The sequence below is a fragment of the Guillardia theta genome (assembly GCF_000315625.1).
Source record: "Guillardia theta CCMP2712 unplaced genomic scaffold GUITHscaffold_192, whole genome shotgun sequence".
Taxonomy (NCBI): Eukaryota; class Cryptophyceae; order Pyrenomonadales; family Geminigeraceae; genus Guillardia; species Guillardia theta.
Genome location: NW_005434484.1, coordinates 71,633 through 87,487, shown reverse-complemented (window position 1 = coordinate 87,487; position 15,855 = coordinate 71,633). Strand labels below are relative to the sequence as shown.

Below are 15,855 nucleotides of genomic sequence, written 5' to 3'. Positions count from 1 at the left end.
ACGAGGGAGCGAGGGAGCGAGGAAGAGGATGATGAGGAGGAGGAGGCTTCATGGGATACCTTGATCTTCTGAGCATGCTGAACAACGTGCTGCGTTTCCTGTTGATCACCCGACGACGAGGAGGAGGATGAGACCTCGTTCTCGTGTGCAGCTGAAATCTGCTGCGGTGATGGTGAAGGAGGCGAATAGATCTGGAAGGAGAAGCCAATGAGACGTTTGAGTAGGGTAAAAGACCCGTAGGAGAGGAGAAGAGAAAAGAGGAGGTGGGAAGAGAGGGGAGGGGAGGGGAGGGGAGGGGAAGAGAGGAGAGGAGAAAGGGGAGGGCAGAAGAAGATAACATCCTAAGCCATCAACTAAGCGCAAGCTCTCACCTGCGGAGCAGGAGCCTCTTCAACCTCAGCTGGGGGAGGAGGTGGGGGGGGTGGGGCAGAGGGTGGGGGAGGTGGCGAGCTAGTCAAGTGCGTCGACCTTCCCTTCAAGAATGACAGCAGGTCACCCCAGCTCGGGTCCTGCTGGGCGTCAGGGGCGAGGTGGACGAGTAAAGTGACTCACCCCAGCTGCGGGCGAACTAGCCTGCTGCTTCATCGAAGCTCTCGAAGACGCTTCCTCCTCCCTCTCCTCCTCCCTCTCCTCCTCCCTCTCCTCCTGGGCGGCCCGTTCTTGCCTTTCCTTCTCCTCTTCCTCCTTCTTTCTCTTAGCCTGCTTCGCCTGTAGCTGTTGCTTCCTCCTCCTCTCCAAGAGTTGCCGTCGTTCCTCCTCCCTCTTTGCTTCTTCTCGCTCCTCCTGTTTCTTCTCGTCTTCCTCCTCTTTCTTCTCTCTTTCTCGCTCAAGCTTCTGCTTCTCCAGTTTCTTCCTCCGCTCTTCCTCCTTCCTTTCTTCTTCCTGCTCCCGCTCCTCCCTTGCCCTTTCTTGCTCCTGTTTCTCCTTCTGCTGTTCAAGCTTCTGTCGTGCCAGTTTCTTTCTCTGCTCCTCCTCTTCCTTTTCTTTCGCCTCCTCTTCCTCTTCCCTCTTGCGCTGCTTCTCGAGCTTCTGCTTCGCTTCCTGCCGCTTCTCCTCCTCCTCCTCCTCCTCCTCCTCCTTCTCCTTCTCCAGCATGCTCGGCTTCGCTGCTTTGTCTGCTGCTCCGCCGCTAGGATTCTGCGAGCTCCCGGACAGCAGGTCCTTGGCGAGGTTGTCAAGCTGGAAGGAGACCTTGGAGGAGGAGGGAGCAGGCGAGGAAGAATGATCTCCACCTCCTCCCCCAGCAGCAGCCCAGCTTCCGCTGCCCTCGTCCCCGTCCTCCTCCGACGTCATGCCCCTCTCGATCTCATCAAACTTCTCGTCGATGGCCCTTGAGGTCTTCCCAGCAGACGCCGAGCTCCTTTCGGCCCCCCTCATCTCCTTCCCGATCGCCTCCTTCCACCTAGCTTCCTCCTCCTGCCTGCGGATCGCGTCCTTGTCCTGCCCAGCAGCCACAGGAGAGGATGAGGACGAAACAGGGGCTGCAGCAGGAGCAGCAGCAGAGGAGGAGGAAGAGGATGAAGAGAGCTGGTGACCCGTTCTTGCAGCAACGCGCTCTTCGAGACTTTTCGAGGAGATTTCACCCTGTGGAGCCTTCGATGTCACAATGGATGAAGAACCTTGCGGTCTCTTCGCGGTCCCCCGCTCGCTCCTCGTCCTCCTGACAGTCCTGGACGACGACCACCTCCCTTCCACCTCGTCCCCATCAGCCGCCTCCTTCATCTCCTCCTTCCACCTATCCTCCTCTCTCGTCTCCCTCTCCTCCGCAGCCTCTTTCTGGTATCTCTCCTCCCGCTCGGACTTCTCTAGAGCATCCAGCGAGTTTGGGCCCTGCTGGACTCTGTCCAACCTCTTCAAGATGTTTCGCAGGTGATTCTTGTGCTGGGCCTTCGCCCGGGGTTGAGCTTTCCGCGAGAGAAATCGGTCGATACCAGAGTCGACGCCGTCGTTGAGATCAACAGCAGCAGCAGCAACGCCGTCGTCACTGTCGGAGCTGAAAGGATGGTCCTGGTCTTGGAGGGAAGCATGCGACACATCCTCTTCCTCACTCTGCAGGAGGTGGAGGAGGCTGCTGTCCGAGGCCTCCTCGACATCGAAGCCCTTCTGTGCAGATTCAGTCAGGACGATAGCAGGGCGATCAACAGCAGCAGGAAACCTCCATGTCCTCCAGCGAGCCTCTATCGCTCGCGCGACTCTTCCTACTCCCCGCCTGTACACGAGGCGGATAAGGTGCAGCGATAGAACGGGATCCTCGTACCGCATCAGCCGTCAGAGGTCGATCGGCCCTGTCCTCCTTCCACCTGCCTCCTTGCTCCTCTCCTCTCCTCCACCTCCGCTGAGCAAGAGTCTCCACCGCCCGCAGCCTCTCACGGGGCTTCCTTGCCTTCTCGGCCCTGTCCTCTCCCTCCTCCTTCTCCTTCCTCCCCGCGTCTCCCTCCTCCTGCATGGACTTCACTTGGTCGTAGTGGCTGCTGAAGACATTCTGTCGCAAGAGCTCGTGCGTCAGTCTCTTCTCCTCCGACTCTCGAAAGTTCTGCGCAGCTCCGTCAGACAGACTGCAAGGCGCCTCCCCCTCCTCCTCACCTGCGCTCCCTTCACCTTCGTTCCTGCCGCAGCATGCAGCAGGTCCCACTCGTACTGCGTCATACCCGGAATGCCATGGAACGACAGGCTTGCCTTCCACCTCTTCATCGCCAGGCTCGTAACTGCATCCTCGTTGCTGAGCAGCGACGACTGGCGATCGGAGCTGAGAAAGGCGAAGGCGCAGACAGCCAGGAAGAGAATGAGGGCGGCAGAGAGAAATCTGCTGAGCCATGCAGCTCGAGGGACGGTGGACATAGAGGAGACTGGAGCTATCAAGCCATCGCCATGATGGTCGCCATGATGGTCGTACCTCCACATGGAGAGTGGGGGGCGAGCACTCCTGGCTTCTGCCAACGCGTCAGGCGGGTACAATCCAGCACCTCCATCCTCTCCCGTCTCTTTTCAGGACCATGACCATGGATTTCTGCCACTCGTTCTCTTCCTCTCTCCTATTTTCGCCTCTTCAAAAGGGGTCCTGCTCAACTTCTTGCTTGTTTCCTCCCATTTGCTTCCTCTCTCAGCTTCTTTGCTCGGGCATTTCAATCATCCTCCTCGTCACCCTCTCTCTCAATTTCACGTTGCTCTGCTCGGCTCCTCCTTGCGCTAAAGATTCCCTCCTCCCTCCTCCCTCCTCCCTCCTCCCTCCTCCCTCCTCCCTCCTCGTCGCCATCCACATCCAATTGCCACTTTCGGCCATGGAACCCAATTTAGCACAGAATCGAATCAAATCGGTTGAAATTGATTTTATTCGATCCAATTCTTAAACCCTCTGATAAGTCAAGATTTAAACCGATTTAATTCTCCCCCGACTTTTCATGGCAGATGCGAGTTGAGTGGAAGGGAGGGAGGGATAGTCAGGGAGAGAGCAGGGAGCAAGGAGGAATCGATGACATCAGAGGGGAGGAGCATGAGGAGGTAGGAGGAGGAGGATCATGAGGAAGGGGGGTGGGGGGATGGGGGGGCGTCCGGTGAAACAAAGTCAACAACACTTGCAGATAGTGTATATATCTAGCAGGATGGGAGGATGGTCCGTCCTTGGGAGCATGTTGATTGAGTGAGATTTAATGGTCAGAGGAAGGGTAAGCTAACAACAGAGAGGTGGTGGTCAAAGTTTTGGAGGCTAACAAGGGAAACAACCTTCTCATCGCCGCACTTGGCTGACGCGACTGCCTAGGTGAATCACGGAGCCCATGTCCCTCTCCAGGGACTTGGTTGCCGTCATGGCAGCGCTGGCTCTTGTGGTGCTCGTGGTGTACGAGAAGAATCAGGACTCGCACATCCTGCTCCAGCTCAGCTCGGGCTGGTCCTGGGGGGAGCGACCGGCAGCGGGGCAGCTGACCCCTGAGTCAGTGAGCGACTACTCGCTCAAGGCAAAACTCTACCAGCAGGCAGCCAAGGAGGCAGAGAAGGAGGCCCGGCTTGCTCTCGGCCACAAGTACGACGCTGAGGAGCTGAGAAGCGCGTCCGTCGACATCGACAAGAACATCGCTAAGCTGAAGAAGCCAGTAGCGCACACGTCCAAGAAGATCCTCGCCAGCCTTGCCGGGTCCCTCCGACAGTACGCGCAGGCTCTGAGCCCCAGCGAACAGGACGATGGGCAGCAGGCGAGGGGTGGGCAAGAGCATGTTGCCTCGCACACTCCTGCTGCATCTGCGAGGACGTGGGAGAGGCTCGAGGCTGCTAAAGAGCACAAGAGAACGAGTTTGAGGATGAGATCGGTCTGTGAGCGTGGAGGGAGGAGGAAGTCGTCTGATGGGTTACTGCAGCGGGTAAGACCAACGCGCCGACATGCGAGCAGGTCGAGGGCGAGGCCCGGCGTCTTCCCCGCGTTTGCTGGGCGCCAGGTGGGAACTACCTGACCTGTTCTTTCTTGTGATGGACCATGGCAGATCAAGTCGCGTCCTTTCAACCTGCTCGGTCTCGCTCGCCCTTGTCGGTTGCCGGGGGTCGCTGACGGTTGTTGAGCAGGCAACTTGCAGATGGACGTGGAGGCGGTGTGAGGGCGTCGGAAGAGTGTCAAGGGTAGCACTCAGCTGTAGATACCTTCACTCATGTTGCTGCTGGACGCTGCTGTTTGATCTTCCAGTTCGCCGGGAGCAGAGGGAGGGTGTCAGGTCATGGTGTTTGATGAGCAAAGAGGGTTGAGAGAACGTGATGAATCCAGTGCCTCTTTCCACCGCATTCAAGTTCGAGCGGCACTCACTCAGGCCATCACGGCCACCACAGAATTTTTGTCCCCTGTTGTTTTTGTGCTGTGAGACGAGAGCTTGGTACTGTTCATGATTCGTGTCCCTGATGAAGTACTTCGTTCTTGCAACTCTTCAGAATCTTGTAACGGGTCTTGACTCTTGTTGAAGAAGTGGAGACGTTTTCTACCGCTGGATTGCATCCTTGCGAGAGACTGAGAGTAAATGCGGGTATCCTTTGCTTTGGATGTCGGGTCGCGCTTGGTAAGCTGTAAAATGTTCTGATCACGAGGAGGTGCAGTAAACTCACGTTTGCGAGAATTTTCCTCTCGAGTCCGCGGCGTTTCACGTTGCAGGCGCTCTCAGAAGTTTCTCAGAGGTGACTCCGTATCACCGCCGTGCTGTCCTGTTCCGTAGGAGCAATAGCAGTTTGTGCTAGAGTCGCCCCGAGAGGTCACGTGGTATGTCAGTGAAGGTACTCTTCACGGTTCCAGGTATGCTGGCTCAGCGGCTAGACTTGCCATCATGTCATGGAGTCTTGTGGATAGCGCTGTCCTGAATTGCCACGGTAGAGTTCCGGTGAGCCTTGTTGCTGCTGTCTCCGATGCGCTGTAGTATCTTCATCATCATCTGGGTCGCCCCCCCCCCAGAAAAAGAATAGCGGCAGTGAGTCACTTCAACACTCAGTTATCATAGCCTGGCGATGTGACATGATCACTTCAACTTCCGAGTGAGCCTAGTAAAGGGCCGCCGCTTCTGCGCGGCCGGCACGGCCGGCCGGGCCGGGGCCCGGCGTCCGGCTCTGGCAGAGTCCGATGACTCTCATCACTGCCCAGGCTGATGAGTCATGTGACTCATCAGGCTGATTGTCCTCGTACTGATCTTTAACTTAACTTTGAGTAAAGGCTAGTGTGATCCTCGGTCCTTTTATTTTATATGTCAACCACAACGTTTTTGTTTGTACCAGAGACTCCCCCACATAGAAACATAAAAGCTGAATAACCTGGAGGATCAGCTAATATAAATACATAATTATAAAAAATAGTACAAAATTTTGTACTATCAACAAAATTGTATACAGCACAACAATGTAAATATGTATATATAACAATGTTTTTTTAAGGGAATTTGCAGGTGATGTCCAAAATGCAGTAGCAAATAGGCAGTGACCGGGAACGGAATGAAGGGGAGGGGGGAAGCGGAGGAAGCAGCAGGAGAGCAAGGAAGGGGACGAACAATTGCTAACGGAGTCATGGAGAAATGCGATCAGAGGGAAGGAGAAGGAACAGGTAGAGATGGTGGGAGGAGGATGACGGGGAGTTTTTTCCAGCAGAGGCTGGAAAGGAAATGATCTCGATGGATACTGGGGGTGATGCATGTAGTCAGGAGGAGGGCTTACGTGGACTAGAAGGGATTGGTTTCAGACAGAAGTGATAATGGTGAAAGATCAAGGTAGAGGTGGAGGGCACAGAGACTTGTGAAGGATTCGACACTGTGGTTGGAGCGAAAATGTGGTTAGAGAGAGGTCGACAGGAAAGTTGATGGCACTGTAAGAGGAGAGGAGGAGAGTGAAGTAAAAGTGTATTGAATGATGTTTATCCATGTGATTCAGACAGAGTTGTGTTGGCAGTATGGTGTGTGTACCAGGGAGTGCAACAGATGGATGTTTTGGTATAACGCACAATCCAGTCTATAAGAAACTACTATCGCCTTTGCATACCTATTATTTTTGAGAATGTTGTGCCTGTGGTATTGTGCTGATCAAATGTCCTCTACATCTTCACATGAAGTATTGCACTTGCTCCGCACAAGCTCTCTTCACGTTTCCCGCCTCCCTCGGACCCCCTCCAACCTTTCCATTAGCTGCAAACACAAATTTTATCAAGGATGATGACTGGTTTCTGCAGGCCGTCTGCACATTCGTTGGAGAAGGAGGGGCTGGTGGAACCAGTGATCGTGTGCGAGGCATGCATGAAAATCCGGACCACATGACACAGGATCCAGGGATTTGAGTTCACGAGCACCTTTCCTCCTATCCTTGAACATGTCAGCGAGAGTTGTACGATCTTTCTATCGGATTCTTTTTCGAACGGCCAAGCAGCATGACAAGAACCCGGGAATCAAAGCTCTGCTCATCGCCACCCCTGGAAGATTTTATGATCATCGGACCAAATCTTGGAAGCCTTCAGAGGACAAGGTTGCGACCAAGGAGCAAAGGTTTATGGAGCCTTACGTGAGGAAGATGAATGGTGGAGGAACCTTCTACCTGCCAGAGGTCAAGGCAGTCCACGTCATCCGTGAAGCCTTCCGATCTCCGTTGGATGGCAATACCAACAAGGACCTTCTATTCGATGCTGCTACCAGCGCGATTAAAGTCCTAGAGAGAAACCTTGCAAAGGCGCGAGAGCTCGGGATTTTCGACAATGTTCCCTCGAGTGCTGGGCAGAAGTACAATATCAAGGTTGCAAAGGAAGGCTCATTCGAACGAGGACAGTTTCTGCTGGCCCATCCGCTCTTGTCATTTAGTCTCAACAGGGGGATCCTGATCATCCTGAAGGTAAGCTTTCTCTCTCCCCTCCCTTTTTATCTCCTTAATGTCCTCCGTTGTCTAGCACGAGGAGGCGGATGGAACTCTGGGAGTGATGGTGAATCGGAAAACGAAACTGAAGGTTGTATCATGCAGCTGTTGTGAGGACCTGACTGTCATGGCTGACGTCGAGATTCCTGACAGGTTTCAGATCTCATGAAATCGTCATCGGCCGGTAGTAGGAGCCAGAATGTGCATGTCGAGCGCGCACAGTCGAGCTTGCTGATCGCAATGGCAGGTGAAGCGAGGTCTGCGCGAATTTGCTGATTGCCCAGTGTACAAAGGAGGAGTATGGAGCACCTCGCAGAGGAGGACGAAGCTATCTGACCTGCTGTTGACAGGGAATGTCGTCGAATTTCATTTCTATACTGCATCCGCATGGCGACTTGGAGGGTTCGTGCAAGGTACACCTTTGTGCACCTGCTCGATGCAAAATGCCTTGTCTCCACCCTTCTCTCCACTTGTGCAGAGTCCCCCTCCTCTCTTGCGACCAAGAGAGATACCTCTGAGACTGGATTTATTAAGATCTTGGATGGAGTCTACTGGCAGTGCGACCTGGACGCTGCGTCCGAGAAAGGTTGGTGCTCATTCTTCAGCCCTCTCTCATTCTGTAGTCGATTCAAGTTGTTGTTAGCTCATCGTCCCTCCACCTTCTCCTCCTCCCCTCTGTTCCTCCCTTCCCCTCGTTGCTCCTCCTCTTCTTGCTGACTGCGGTCGCTCCTCAATCTCTCCTTATTGCACCGGGGGCCTACAGTAAGACGAGGGGAGGCCAAGACCTCGGACTTCAAGTTCATCATGGGCTTTGCCGGGTGAGGGGTGAGCCATGCGGCAGGTCATGCGTTGACTTGCCTCCAGCTGGGGTCCAAGACAGCTACAGGGAGAGCTGGAGAATCATGGTTGGCTGCTTGCAGAGGCTGGGGACGCTGGCAAAGTTGCGAGCAATGGCGACGAAGAAATGCTCTCAGCAAGCGACTTGGTCTACTGCGAGTAAGTCTCGTGATCCCATGTCTTCTTGCCTCTCATCCGTTATCACCTGCATTCTTGCTATCCGTTCTCTTCTTCCTCGATGCATCTTTCCATCTACGACTCATATCACCTGCCTTGCACGCGCTCCTGATGCTCGCGTTCCTTCCTCCCCTCTTGACTCATTCTCTGCTCTTGTACTAAAGTTGCCTCTGCAGCGCTGAACTTCTTGAAGACTTCGAGCCTGTAAGTCTCTCTGCCCTCGCACTGCAAGACCCAGACGGTCTGATCTTGTTGCTAAGGATGTTTTCAAGGAGACTTGCGACGAGAGCGCCAACAAGGTCTGGGCGCAAGTCTGGAGATCCCTCCCTGGGTACCTTCCTCCTCCTCCTCCTTCTTTCAGTCTCTCATCTTTCCTCTTCTTGCCGGCAGGAACGAGAACGCCAGCATCGCTTCGCTTCCAGTCTTGTAGTCGTCGCTGCCATGTTGACCAGCCCAGGATAACTCAACAGTCCCGGGCGGTCGTACCTCCTCCATTTTAAAAGTACCCTACCTCTGGAATACCCGATTTATTTGGGAAAATGTACCGGTCTTTTACCTTTGAGTCCCTTCACTTTATACCTTTACTACCCCACCTAGTAAAGGATTGCATTGCGCGTGAATGGTACTTCCAACACCTCTACTTTCCTCAATGGACTACCCTACCATTTATAGGGTAGTCTAATGGGCATCGGTCTCCCCGTTTAAAAGCCTGCTCGGACTACCCCTGCAAGGTTCTGTCAAGCTGAAACATACATACGACCCTCTCTTCAGTACCCCTCACCCCCCTAGTTTTGATGGTTCCTGGAAAAAAACAAAATTTCAAGAGTACCCCCTTATACAGCCTGTACTACCTAGGGCATGAACTTGTTTTATAGAGAACCATTGACCCCCTACCCCACTTATTCCAAATATTTCAGAGAGCGACTCAAAGTACCCCTTATTTTTTCACTACACCCTACCCTTTGTCTTGCCTACCCCCAGAATCCGATGAGATCTATCGAGATGCTGTCCTTCCGGTCGTACGTAAAATTACCCCTACCCACCGTCATGACCTACCCACCCTACCCCATCAGAGCTAACCTTGTGAGTATATCCGGACAACCCACCCCTGTTCACACTACCCCACCCTTTGATTTGCAAGTGTGTCAGCTACAGGCTGGGGTATCCTTCTAAACACCTCCACCTGTGGATGTGCACCCTAGTACCCCTCATACACAGTGGAAAAAGTACCCTACCCCTCAAGTTGAAGATCAACCCACCCCTGCGTGACTGTTGTGGGTGAAACCGAATCTTTCAATGGCAATGTGGGGGAACAGGAGCAGGCGGAGGAGCAGAAGGAGCAGAAGCAAGAGCAGCGGGAGCAAGTGTAGCCACGGGTCGTCTTCGACTTGTTCTTTGCAGATGTACGTGCAGGAGAGCGAGGAGGAAGAAGGGCATGATTGCTCTGTCCTTGATCATCACTGAGAGTAAGGAATCGAAGTTGTGTTGAATTTTTGAGTGAGAGTTTGGTACCGTTGCTGGGAAGAAGTGGATTGATCTAGACGTTGAACTTCCATACTTTGCTGGAGGGCATGGATGACATAGAGAGATAGAAGAAAGAGGGAATTGACTTCCTTAATGCATGCAAACTATCTAGATTTGCTTCTTGGTGTGTGGAGGGTTGGCCGAGGTAGATGCCTTTGATTCACTGTGGATCATGCCAATTTATTCAAGTTGGCAGGAATAAAGTTGGCAGCAGAGAGAGAAAGAGAGGTTCAAAAGTTCCGTAGAAATCGAAATCGGGTCGAGTGGATAGAAACGGATAAGATTTAGGTCGCTGCTGATGAGATTTGGGGAGGGCTCTGCGATGTTGACGACGGAGTGCTCATTATGGATTTAGAGCTGGAGGGGTCTATCCTTTTACCTTCTATGTCTGTCTCGCTCATATCGAAGAGTTCCTTGTTAGTTGACTTGAGTGTCTGGTTTCTTCGAGATGGGTCGCTTCATTGGTGTCTTATTCTGCTTCGTTCCTGTTGTTTCGAAAACTGATCCTGTTTTCTTCTGCTGCAGACCCCAACGATCGTCATCAAAAGCTTCCAGAAATCTTCATCTTGGCATTCTCGGGATGCTCAGGATAAATTTCTCAAGAGCACTTTCTGCCGGCATCTTCAACGGGGTGTCAAGGGCTACACGCAAACAATTCTTTCCTGTCCGTAAAGAATTCCGCGCAATCAGCAGCACTCGCTTGAACGAGAATGGAGCGGCGATGAGCCCTGCCATGAACTACGAACCAACCATTCGCAGCAGTTCTAAGTGCCAGCGGTTGAAGCATAATTGCCCCGATACGCAAGATATCAACTGTATCCTTGTGCGTTCTGCTTTCCCTCTTTCCTTTTGGGTGATGGATGTGGAAACAGGAAGCATTTTCTCTTATCGATCTTGACGAAAATGGCGTGATCGACCATTCTGAAATGCACAGGTTAGCGTATTTATTTGGCACTATTTCCCATCCGAATGATGTGTTGGCAGTCTTGCAGTTGTGCTGGGAAATGCGGGTTATGGAGACGTCGATGAAATAAGCGAATATCTGAGGGAAATCGACGTTAACGGGTGAAAACTCCTCGTCTGTGACAAGTAGATCTGACAAGGTGTTACCAGCGATGGCGTTATCTCTCAGGAAGAGTTTGTGTCGTGGTGGATGAAGAATGGACTGAATAGGAAGCAGATCGAGTTCCGTGAGGCTGTGCAGGTGAGGTTTTCCTCGCGCCATTGTTGGCACTGACAGATCGTAAAGGCTGTTGTCTACTCTGAGGAGTATTACGGAGACGATCGCTTCGACTGAAACCTAACTTCTTTGTGGTGTTGTACTATAGTTCGTTCTTTGTGCTTCAAGCTTGATTCGTACCTCTCTACTTGGTGTGAACCTTAGTACTTGTTCATTGATTGTTGTCGGTCTCAGTTCCTTCAAAGCGACAAGTCTTCATCTAAGATAGGAATGAAATTGAAGAATCAACTAAACTATCCTAGCCCCATAGAACGATCTCATTGCTCAGAAGCACGTCTGTCCTTCAGGTGACTCGCATGTTTCAGTTGGATCCATCTATTGGACAGTCACGGTTAGCAGGCAAACCAGCAGACGCAAGGTAATCTCACAGAGATCGGTACAGTTCCAGAGGGCAGTCTCGCAGAAACCTTCCTTGGCCTTGAGCTTCTCTTTGTGCAGGAGCTCGGGAGAGACGGCTAGCTTCTTGGCAAGAGAGAGGTCGCTCTGACCGAGAGCCCCTCCTCCTGCCGCAGCCGCTAGTGCCGAGTTCACTGCGGACTTCCCCTCCTCCCCGGTAACAACCTGGAGATGCCATCGATTGAGCGGGATCGCACAGGAGAACAACCATCTTACCCTCTCCGTGCCTGAGGGGAGCGCGTACAACATCTCCCCATGAGCAAACGCCCGGACCAGGATAGCGAACATAGTCTCGGATCAACTGATCAAAGAATGGGATTCCTGCCATGAAGAGATCACTTGGACAGATCGTACAGGCAAGTTGTGAAAGCAAACACTATCTCTGATCTGTAAATTGAATATGACCTATGCATATGCTTTCGATGGCTTGATCTTACACGCTCACTTCAGATCAACACATGGCTAACACAAAATGGCTACCTCTGTCTCATCCTCAGCCTATCTTCTTCAGATTTCCAATGATCCTGGATTGAATCATTTCCTCTCCATCATCTTCATCACAACATTTCGCCTCTTTTTTCCTCTCACATCATGCCCCCGTTCCATCCCCTCAAGCCATCGCCACTGTGTTTCCGCATTTAGACTTTAGGCTAAACGCACACTGAACTAAACTTGCCGGGCCCCGGCCCGGCGAACGGCGGGCGGGCGGCCGTACGGTACCGTGGCAGGCGGGCCGCGCCGGCGTGCTGCCGTCTTGCCCGCGGCGCCGGACGGCGGGCAGCTCATTGATCTGTGAGGCTTGGAGGGTCAGGCCCGCCGGGCAGGTACCGTACCGTGGCAACAGTGCGGTCACGGTGCCGGGCACTGCCGGGCATTCGGCTTGAAGTGACGGTCGGACTGACCGCGGTGACTGCGCCGGCGGGCCCGGCCCGCGTCACGGGCGTACGGCCGGTCGCCCGGCTCACCCGGTGGCACCGTGACAGGCTCAGTGCTCACACGGCGGGGCCGGCCCCCAGCGGCGGCCGCGTGCCGCCGGCGCAGCGGCCGGGCCAGGGCAGCGCGGCCCGGCCGCGGGCCCCCGCGGGGAAACTTTTCAGTACCGTGGGCTAAGCTAGTAGCGAGGCAACAGTGGCCTAGCCTGTGCTTGAATTATTGACTAAAAATCGTTTTCAATATGATCAATTGACTTTCCTCGTGACTCCTACCGTAAAGTTGTTCTCACGGCATTGGCACGGCAACATGGAAATATCCGCCTGTAAGGCCCATGCGACTCCTTCAAGTCACTTCAGGCAGTCACGAGGCTGACGATATATATTCCGAGTTCCCCGTTCTCCGCCCCCTTTAGTTCCGCTATGTCACGTTACCTGGATCCCTACCACATGGTTGCCTGCCCCTCTATACATCCCTTGACGTCTGGCGTCTGATTTGACCTCGCATCTGACGTCTAGCTTCAGCCTCTGTCTTGATGGCTCCTCTGTATCCTTCTCCCAACCTCCTCTTTCACCTCCCCCCTTCCCCCATCTCTTCCCCATCGCTTGACCTCTCGTTCTTGCCCTCCCCTCCTCCCTCCCCTCCCGCACCTGCTACGGACTCTGACTCTCCCCCCATGCCCTCGTCGACTCCGGCCTCCTCTCTCCCTCCTTCCAGCGGCTCCTCCCTCGGCCTCGGCCCTACCCGCAGGAGGCAGCTCGACGCCCTCCAGCACTGCATCAAGCTCCTCACCGACTCGGACAGGCCCGAGGCCCTGAAGTCCTTGCCGGGCATCACCTGGACAGAACGCCAGGGACGGGGAGGGCAGGAGGCGAGCAGAAGAACAACGAGAGGAGGAGGGAGAGGACAAGGAGGAGGAGGGGAGGGAGAGGACAAGCAGTGTAGGGTGTATACAGCAGTAATTACAGTAATAAAGACGTGATAGAAGCTTTCACGGGAAGTTTGGGCGAGCATAGGAGAGGAGGTTGGGCGAGGAGAGGAGGTTGGGCGAGGGGAGGAGAGGAGGTTGGCCAAGCATACATAGGAGAGGAGGTTGGGCGAGCATGGGAGAGGAGGTTGGGCGAGTATAGGAGAGGAGGAGGAGGTGTTGGCTGAGAGAGCACGCCAGCAGTATGCTGTTACAATGAGCGATAGGCTATGATACCATACAGCAGCACAGAGCAGCCTCAACTTCCTTGAGGAAAGTCTGACTGGGTGGCTGAGGACTCGAAGGTGAGTACGGAGGTATATTCGTCAAAGTCGGAGGTCTCTAATACTGCAAGCACCTGTCATGATATCCTCCTCTCCTCTCCTCGCCCAACCTCCCGTGAAAGCTTCTATCACGTCTTTATTACGTGCCGTATCCGCACCCTACACCGACACAGCCCTTCCCTCCTCTCCTCCTCCTTGTCATCTCCCCCCTCCTCTCGTTGTTCTTCTGCTCGCCTCCTGCCCTCCCCGTCCCTGGCGTTCTGTCCAGGTGACGCCCGGCAAGGACTTGAGGGCCTCGGGCCTGTCCGAGTCGGTGAGGAGCTTGATGCAGTGCTGGAGGGCGTCGAGCTGCCTCCTGCGGGTAGGGCCGAGGCCGAGGGAGGAGCCGCTGGAAGGAGGGAGAGAGGAGGCCGGAGTCGACGAGGGCATGGGGGGAGAGTCAGAGTCCGTAGCAGGTGCGGGAGGGGAGGGCAAGAACGAGAGGTCAAGCGACGGGGACGAGCTGGGGGAAGGGGGGAGGAGGGGGAGGACGGGACGAAGAACGTGAGGAGGAGCCATCAAGACAGAGGCTGAAGCTAGACGTCAGAGGTCAGAGGGAGGTATACAACCAAGCAGCAGGGAGTGCGGGGAGGGGCTGCCTTGTATCTTAAGAGGGCCAGGCTCGTGTAGAGGGGCTGGAACCTTGAAAGGGGGCGCAGAAACTTTAGATATGGTTCTTTACTACACGAGGTCTCCGCCTCGTGACTCCTTACACTGCCAGGCGCCCGTACTGATTTTTAACTCAACTTTGAGTAAAGCAACTGGGTCACGTTCACCGGAGATGATAGTGAGGAGCGGAATGGCTGGGCCTTAGGACACTCGGATGTTCCGAGGTTCGATCTGAGGAGCCTGACTCTCGCTCTGCTCGTGAGTAACTGCGACTGCGTTGCGATCAAGGTCACGTTTGGCGTGCGAAAGTTCAGATTTGCTTTCCACCTTGCCCGTCCTCATTTGCCGACCAAGTCAGCTTCTCCACTGATGATCCCCCTAGCAGTCAGCCGCCTTGTCCGATCCGATTACTCAAACTGCCTCAGCATACACAGGTCATGCTCAAGCGTTTCTACTTGAACTTCGGATGTCAAAGTCTCGCAAGCCTTGTGCAGGAAAAGAAGAAACACTGTGACTGGCAACTGAGCGATGCAACAGGACAGACATCAAGTAGCAAGGCAAGAGTGTGAGGGCAACAGCAAGCATGTCCTACTACCCTGACTACTACTACCTACCCCCTGGTCAGGGGTACGAGGTCAGAGGCAGCAAGCATGTCCTACTACCCTGACTACTACTACCTACCCCCTTGTCAGGGGTACGAGGTCAGAGGCAGGAAGCATGTCCTACTACCCTGACCAGGATCAGAAACATCCCTGGCAGCATCAGGTAACAAGGCGAGAGTGGGAGGCCTCACGTCATCATCAAGCGTCTATGCCGCACATCGCCTTTTATTGCTCACTCCTACACCCCTCAAGCCTCCTCCCTCCTCGCCGCTCTACCCACGCGCAGCTTGTCAAGGATCTGAGTATGTCTGGCTCGTGGGCATCGGTGAGAAGCTTGATGCAGTGCCGGAGGGCGTCGAGCTGCTTCCTGCGGCTGGGACCCGCGTCGTGACGCTGCAGGCTTGATGCGGATGCTGGAGATCCATCGACGGAGGATGCGGATGAGGAGGGGGAGGAGAGCTGGTGGCCCTGCTGCAAGGAATGCTGAGCCTGAGGCTTGGCGAAGGAGGAGAGAGCATCAGGAGGCGAGGAGGAGGATAACGAGTCACGATGAGCCATGCTTGACAGACGAGAACGGATGCTGGTGTGTGAATGCACGTGAGAGGACTAACAGAGGGGATGGAGTGGTGGGGGAGACGTGCGAGTAGAGGGAGGGAGGGGAGCAGTGATCTACTTCAACACTCTCCCCGCCTGCTTCGGGGTCTCCCTCCGTGACCCTCGCATCTCGTACAGTCCTCGTGACCCGTCAGGTTTCATTTGTACCACTACAGATTTACTTACATACCATCACGAGAGCGTATCAAAATATCAGGCTTCCTTGCCGGACCTCCGGGGATTCGAAGCTTACAGCATATCATGATACGAAAAGAGGTCACTTCGTCGTCATGCTCTATCACATACAAC

The 15,855-nt window shown here is 54.3% G+C and overlaps 5 protein-coding genes across 5 annotated transcripts; 3 read left to right on the top strand and 2 right to left on the bottom strand.

Moving 5' to 3' along the window:
• Positions 1 to 59: 59 nt before the first annotated feature.
• Positions 60 to 2,838, bottom strand: GUITHDRAFT_148134 (hypothetical protein; the record flags this gene model as incomplete). The annotated part of the gene is made up of 5 exons (XM_005820085.1): positions 60 to 161; positions 553 to 2,103; positions 2,156 to 2,209; positions 2,258 to 2,533; positions 2,584 to 2,838. Coding segments are annotated over 5 exons (2,238 nt in total), but the record flags the coding sequence as incomplete, so codon positions are not given.
• A 917-nt stretch (positions 2,839 to 3,755) lies between these two features.
• On the top strand, positions 3,756 to 5,086 carry GUITHDRAFT_156146 (hypothetical protein). Its single transcript, XM_005820084.1, has 4 exons — positions 3,756 to 4,301; positions 4,350 to 4,427; positions 4,473 to 4,500; positions 4,552 to 5,086. Exons 1-4 carry the CDS (start codon positions 3,774 to 3,776, stop codon positions 4,581 to 4,583), a joined length of 666 nt encoding a protein of 221 aa, XP_005820141.1. The 5' UTR covers positions 3,756 to 3,773; the 3' UTR covers positions 4,584 to 5,086.
• Positions 5,087 to 6,813: 1,727 nt separating this feature from the next.
• GUITHDRAFT_148132 (hypothetical protein) lies at positions 6,814 to 8,823 on the top strand (the record flags this gene model as incomplete). The annotated part of the gene is made up of 9 exons (XM_005820083.1): positions 6,814 to 7,326; positions 7,382 to 7,438; positions 7,595 to 7,760; positions 7,826 to 7,933; positions 8,111 to 8,165; positions 8,212 to 8,343; positions 8,526 to 8,565; positions 8,622 to 8,660; positions 8,752 to 8,823. The coding sequence occupies 9 exons, from the start codon at positions 6,814 to 6,816 to the stop codon at positions 8,821 to 8,823; spliced, it is 1,182 nt and encodes a 393-aa protein (XP_005820140.1).
• A 1,642-nt stretch (positions 8,824 to 10,465) lies between these two features.
• Positions 10,466 to 11,182, top strand: GUITHDRAFT_148131 (hypothetical protein; the record flags this gene model as incomplete). The annotated part of the gene is made up of 5 exons (XM_005820082.1): positions 10,466 to 10,708; positions 10,758 to 10,819; positions 10,870 to 10,950; positions 10,999 to 11,089; positions 11,135 to 11,182. The coding sequence occupies 5 exons, from the start codon at positions 10,466 to 10,468 to the stop codon at positions 11,180 to 11,182; spliced, it is 525 nt and encodes a 174-aa protein (XP_005820139.1).
• A 244-nt stretch (positions 11,183 to 11,426) lies between these two features.
• GUITHDRAFT_120677 (hypothetical protein) lies at positions 11,427 to 11,809 on the bottom strand (the record flags this gene model as incomplete). The annotated part of the gene is made up of 3 exons (XM_005820081.1): positions 11,427 to 11,440; positions 11,494 to 11,686; positions 11,738 to 11,809. 3 exons carry the CDS (start codon positions 11,807 to 11,809, stop codon positions 11,427 to 11,429), a joined length of 279 nt encoding a protein of 92 aa, XP_005820138.1.
• Positions 11,810 to 15,855: the final 4,046 nt, after the last annotated feature.

Coding starts and splice junctions, on each gene's coding strand:
- GUITHDRAFT_156146 (XM_005820084.1), top strand. CDS start 3,774: ATGTCCCTCTCCAGGGACTTGGTTGCCGTCATGGCAGCGCTGGCTCTT. Junction 4,302..4,349: donor CGAGTTTGAGGATGAGATCG/GTCTGTGAGCGT, acceptor GGGTTACTGCAG/CGGGTAAGACCAACGCGCCG. Junction 4,428..4,472: donor CCGCGTTTGCTGGGCGCCAG/GTGGGAACTACC, acceptor GGACCATGGCAG/ATCAAGTCGCGTCCTTTCAA.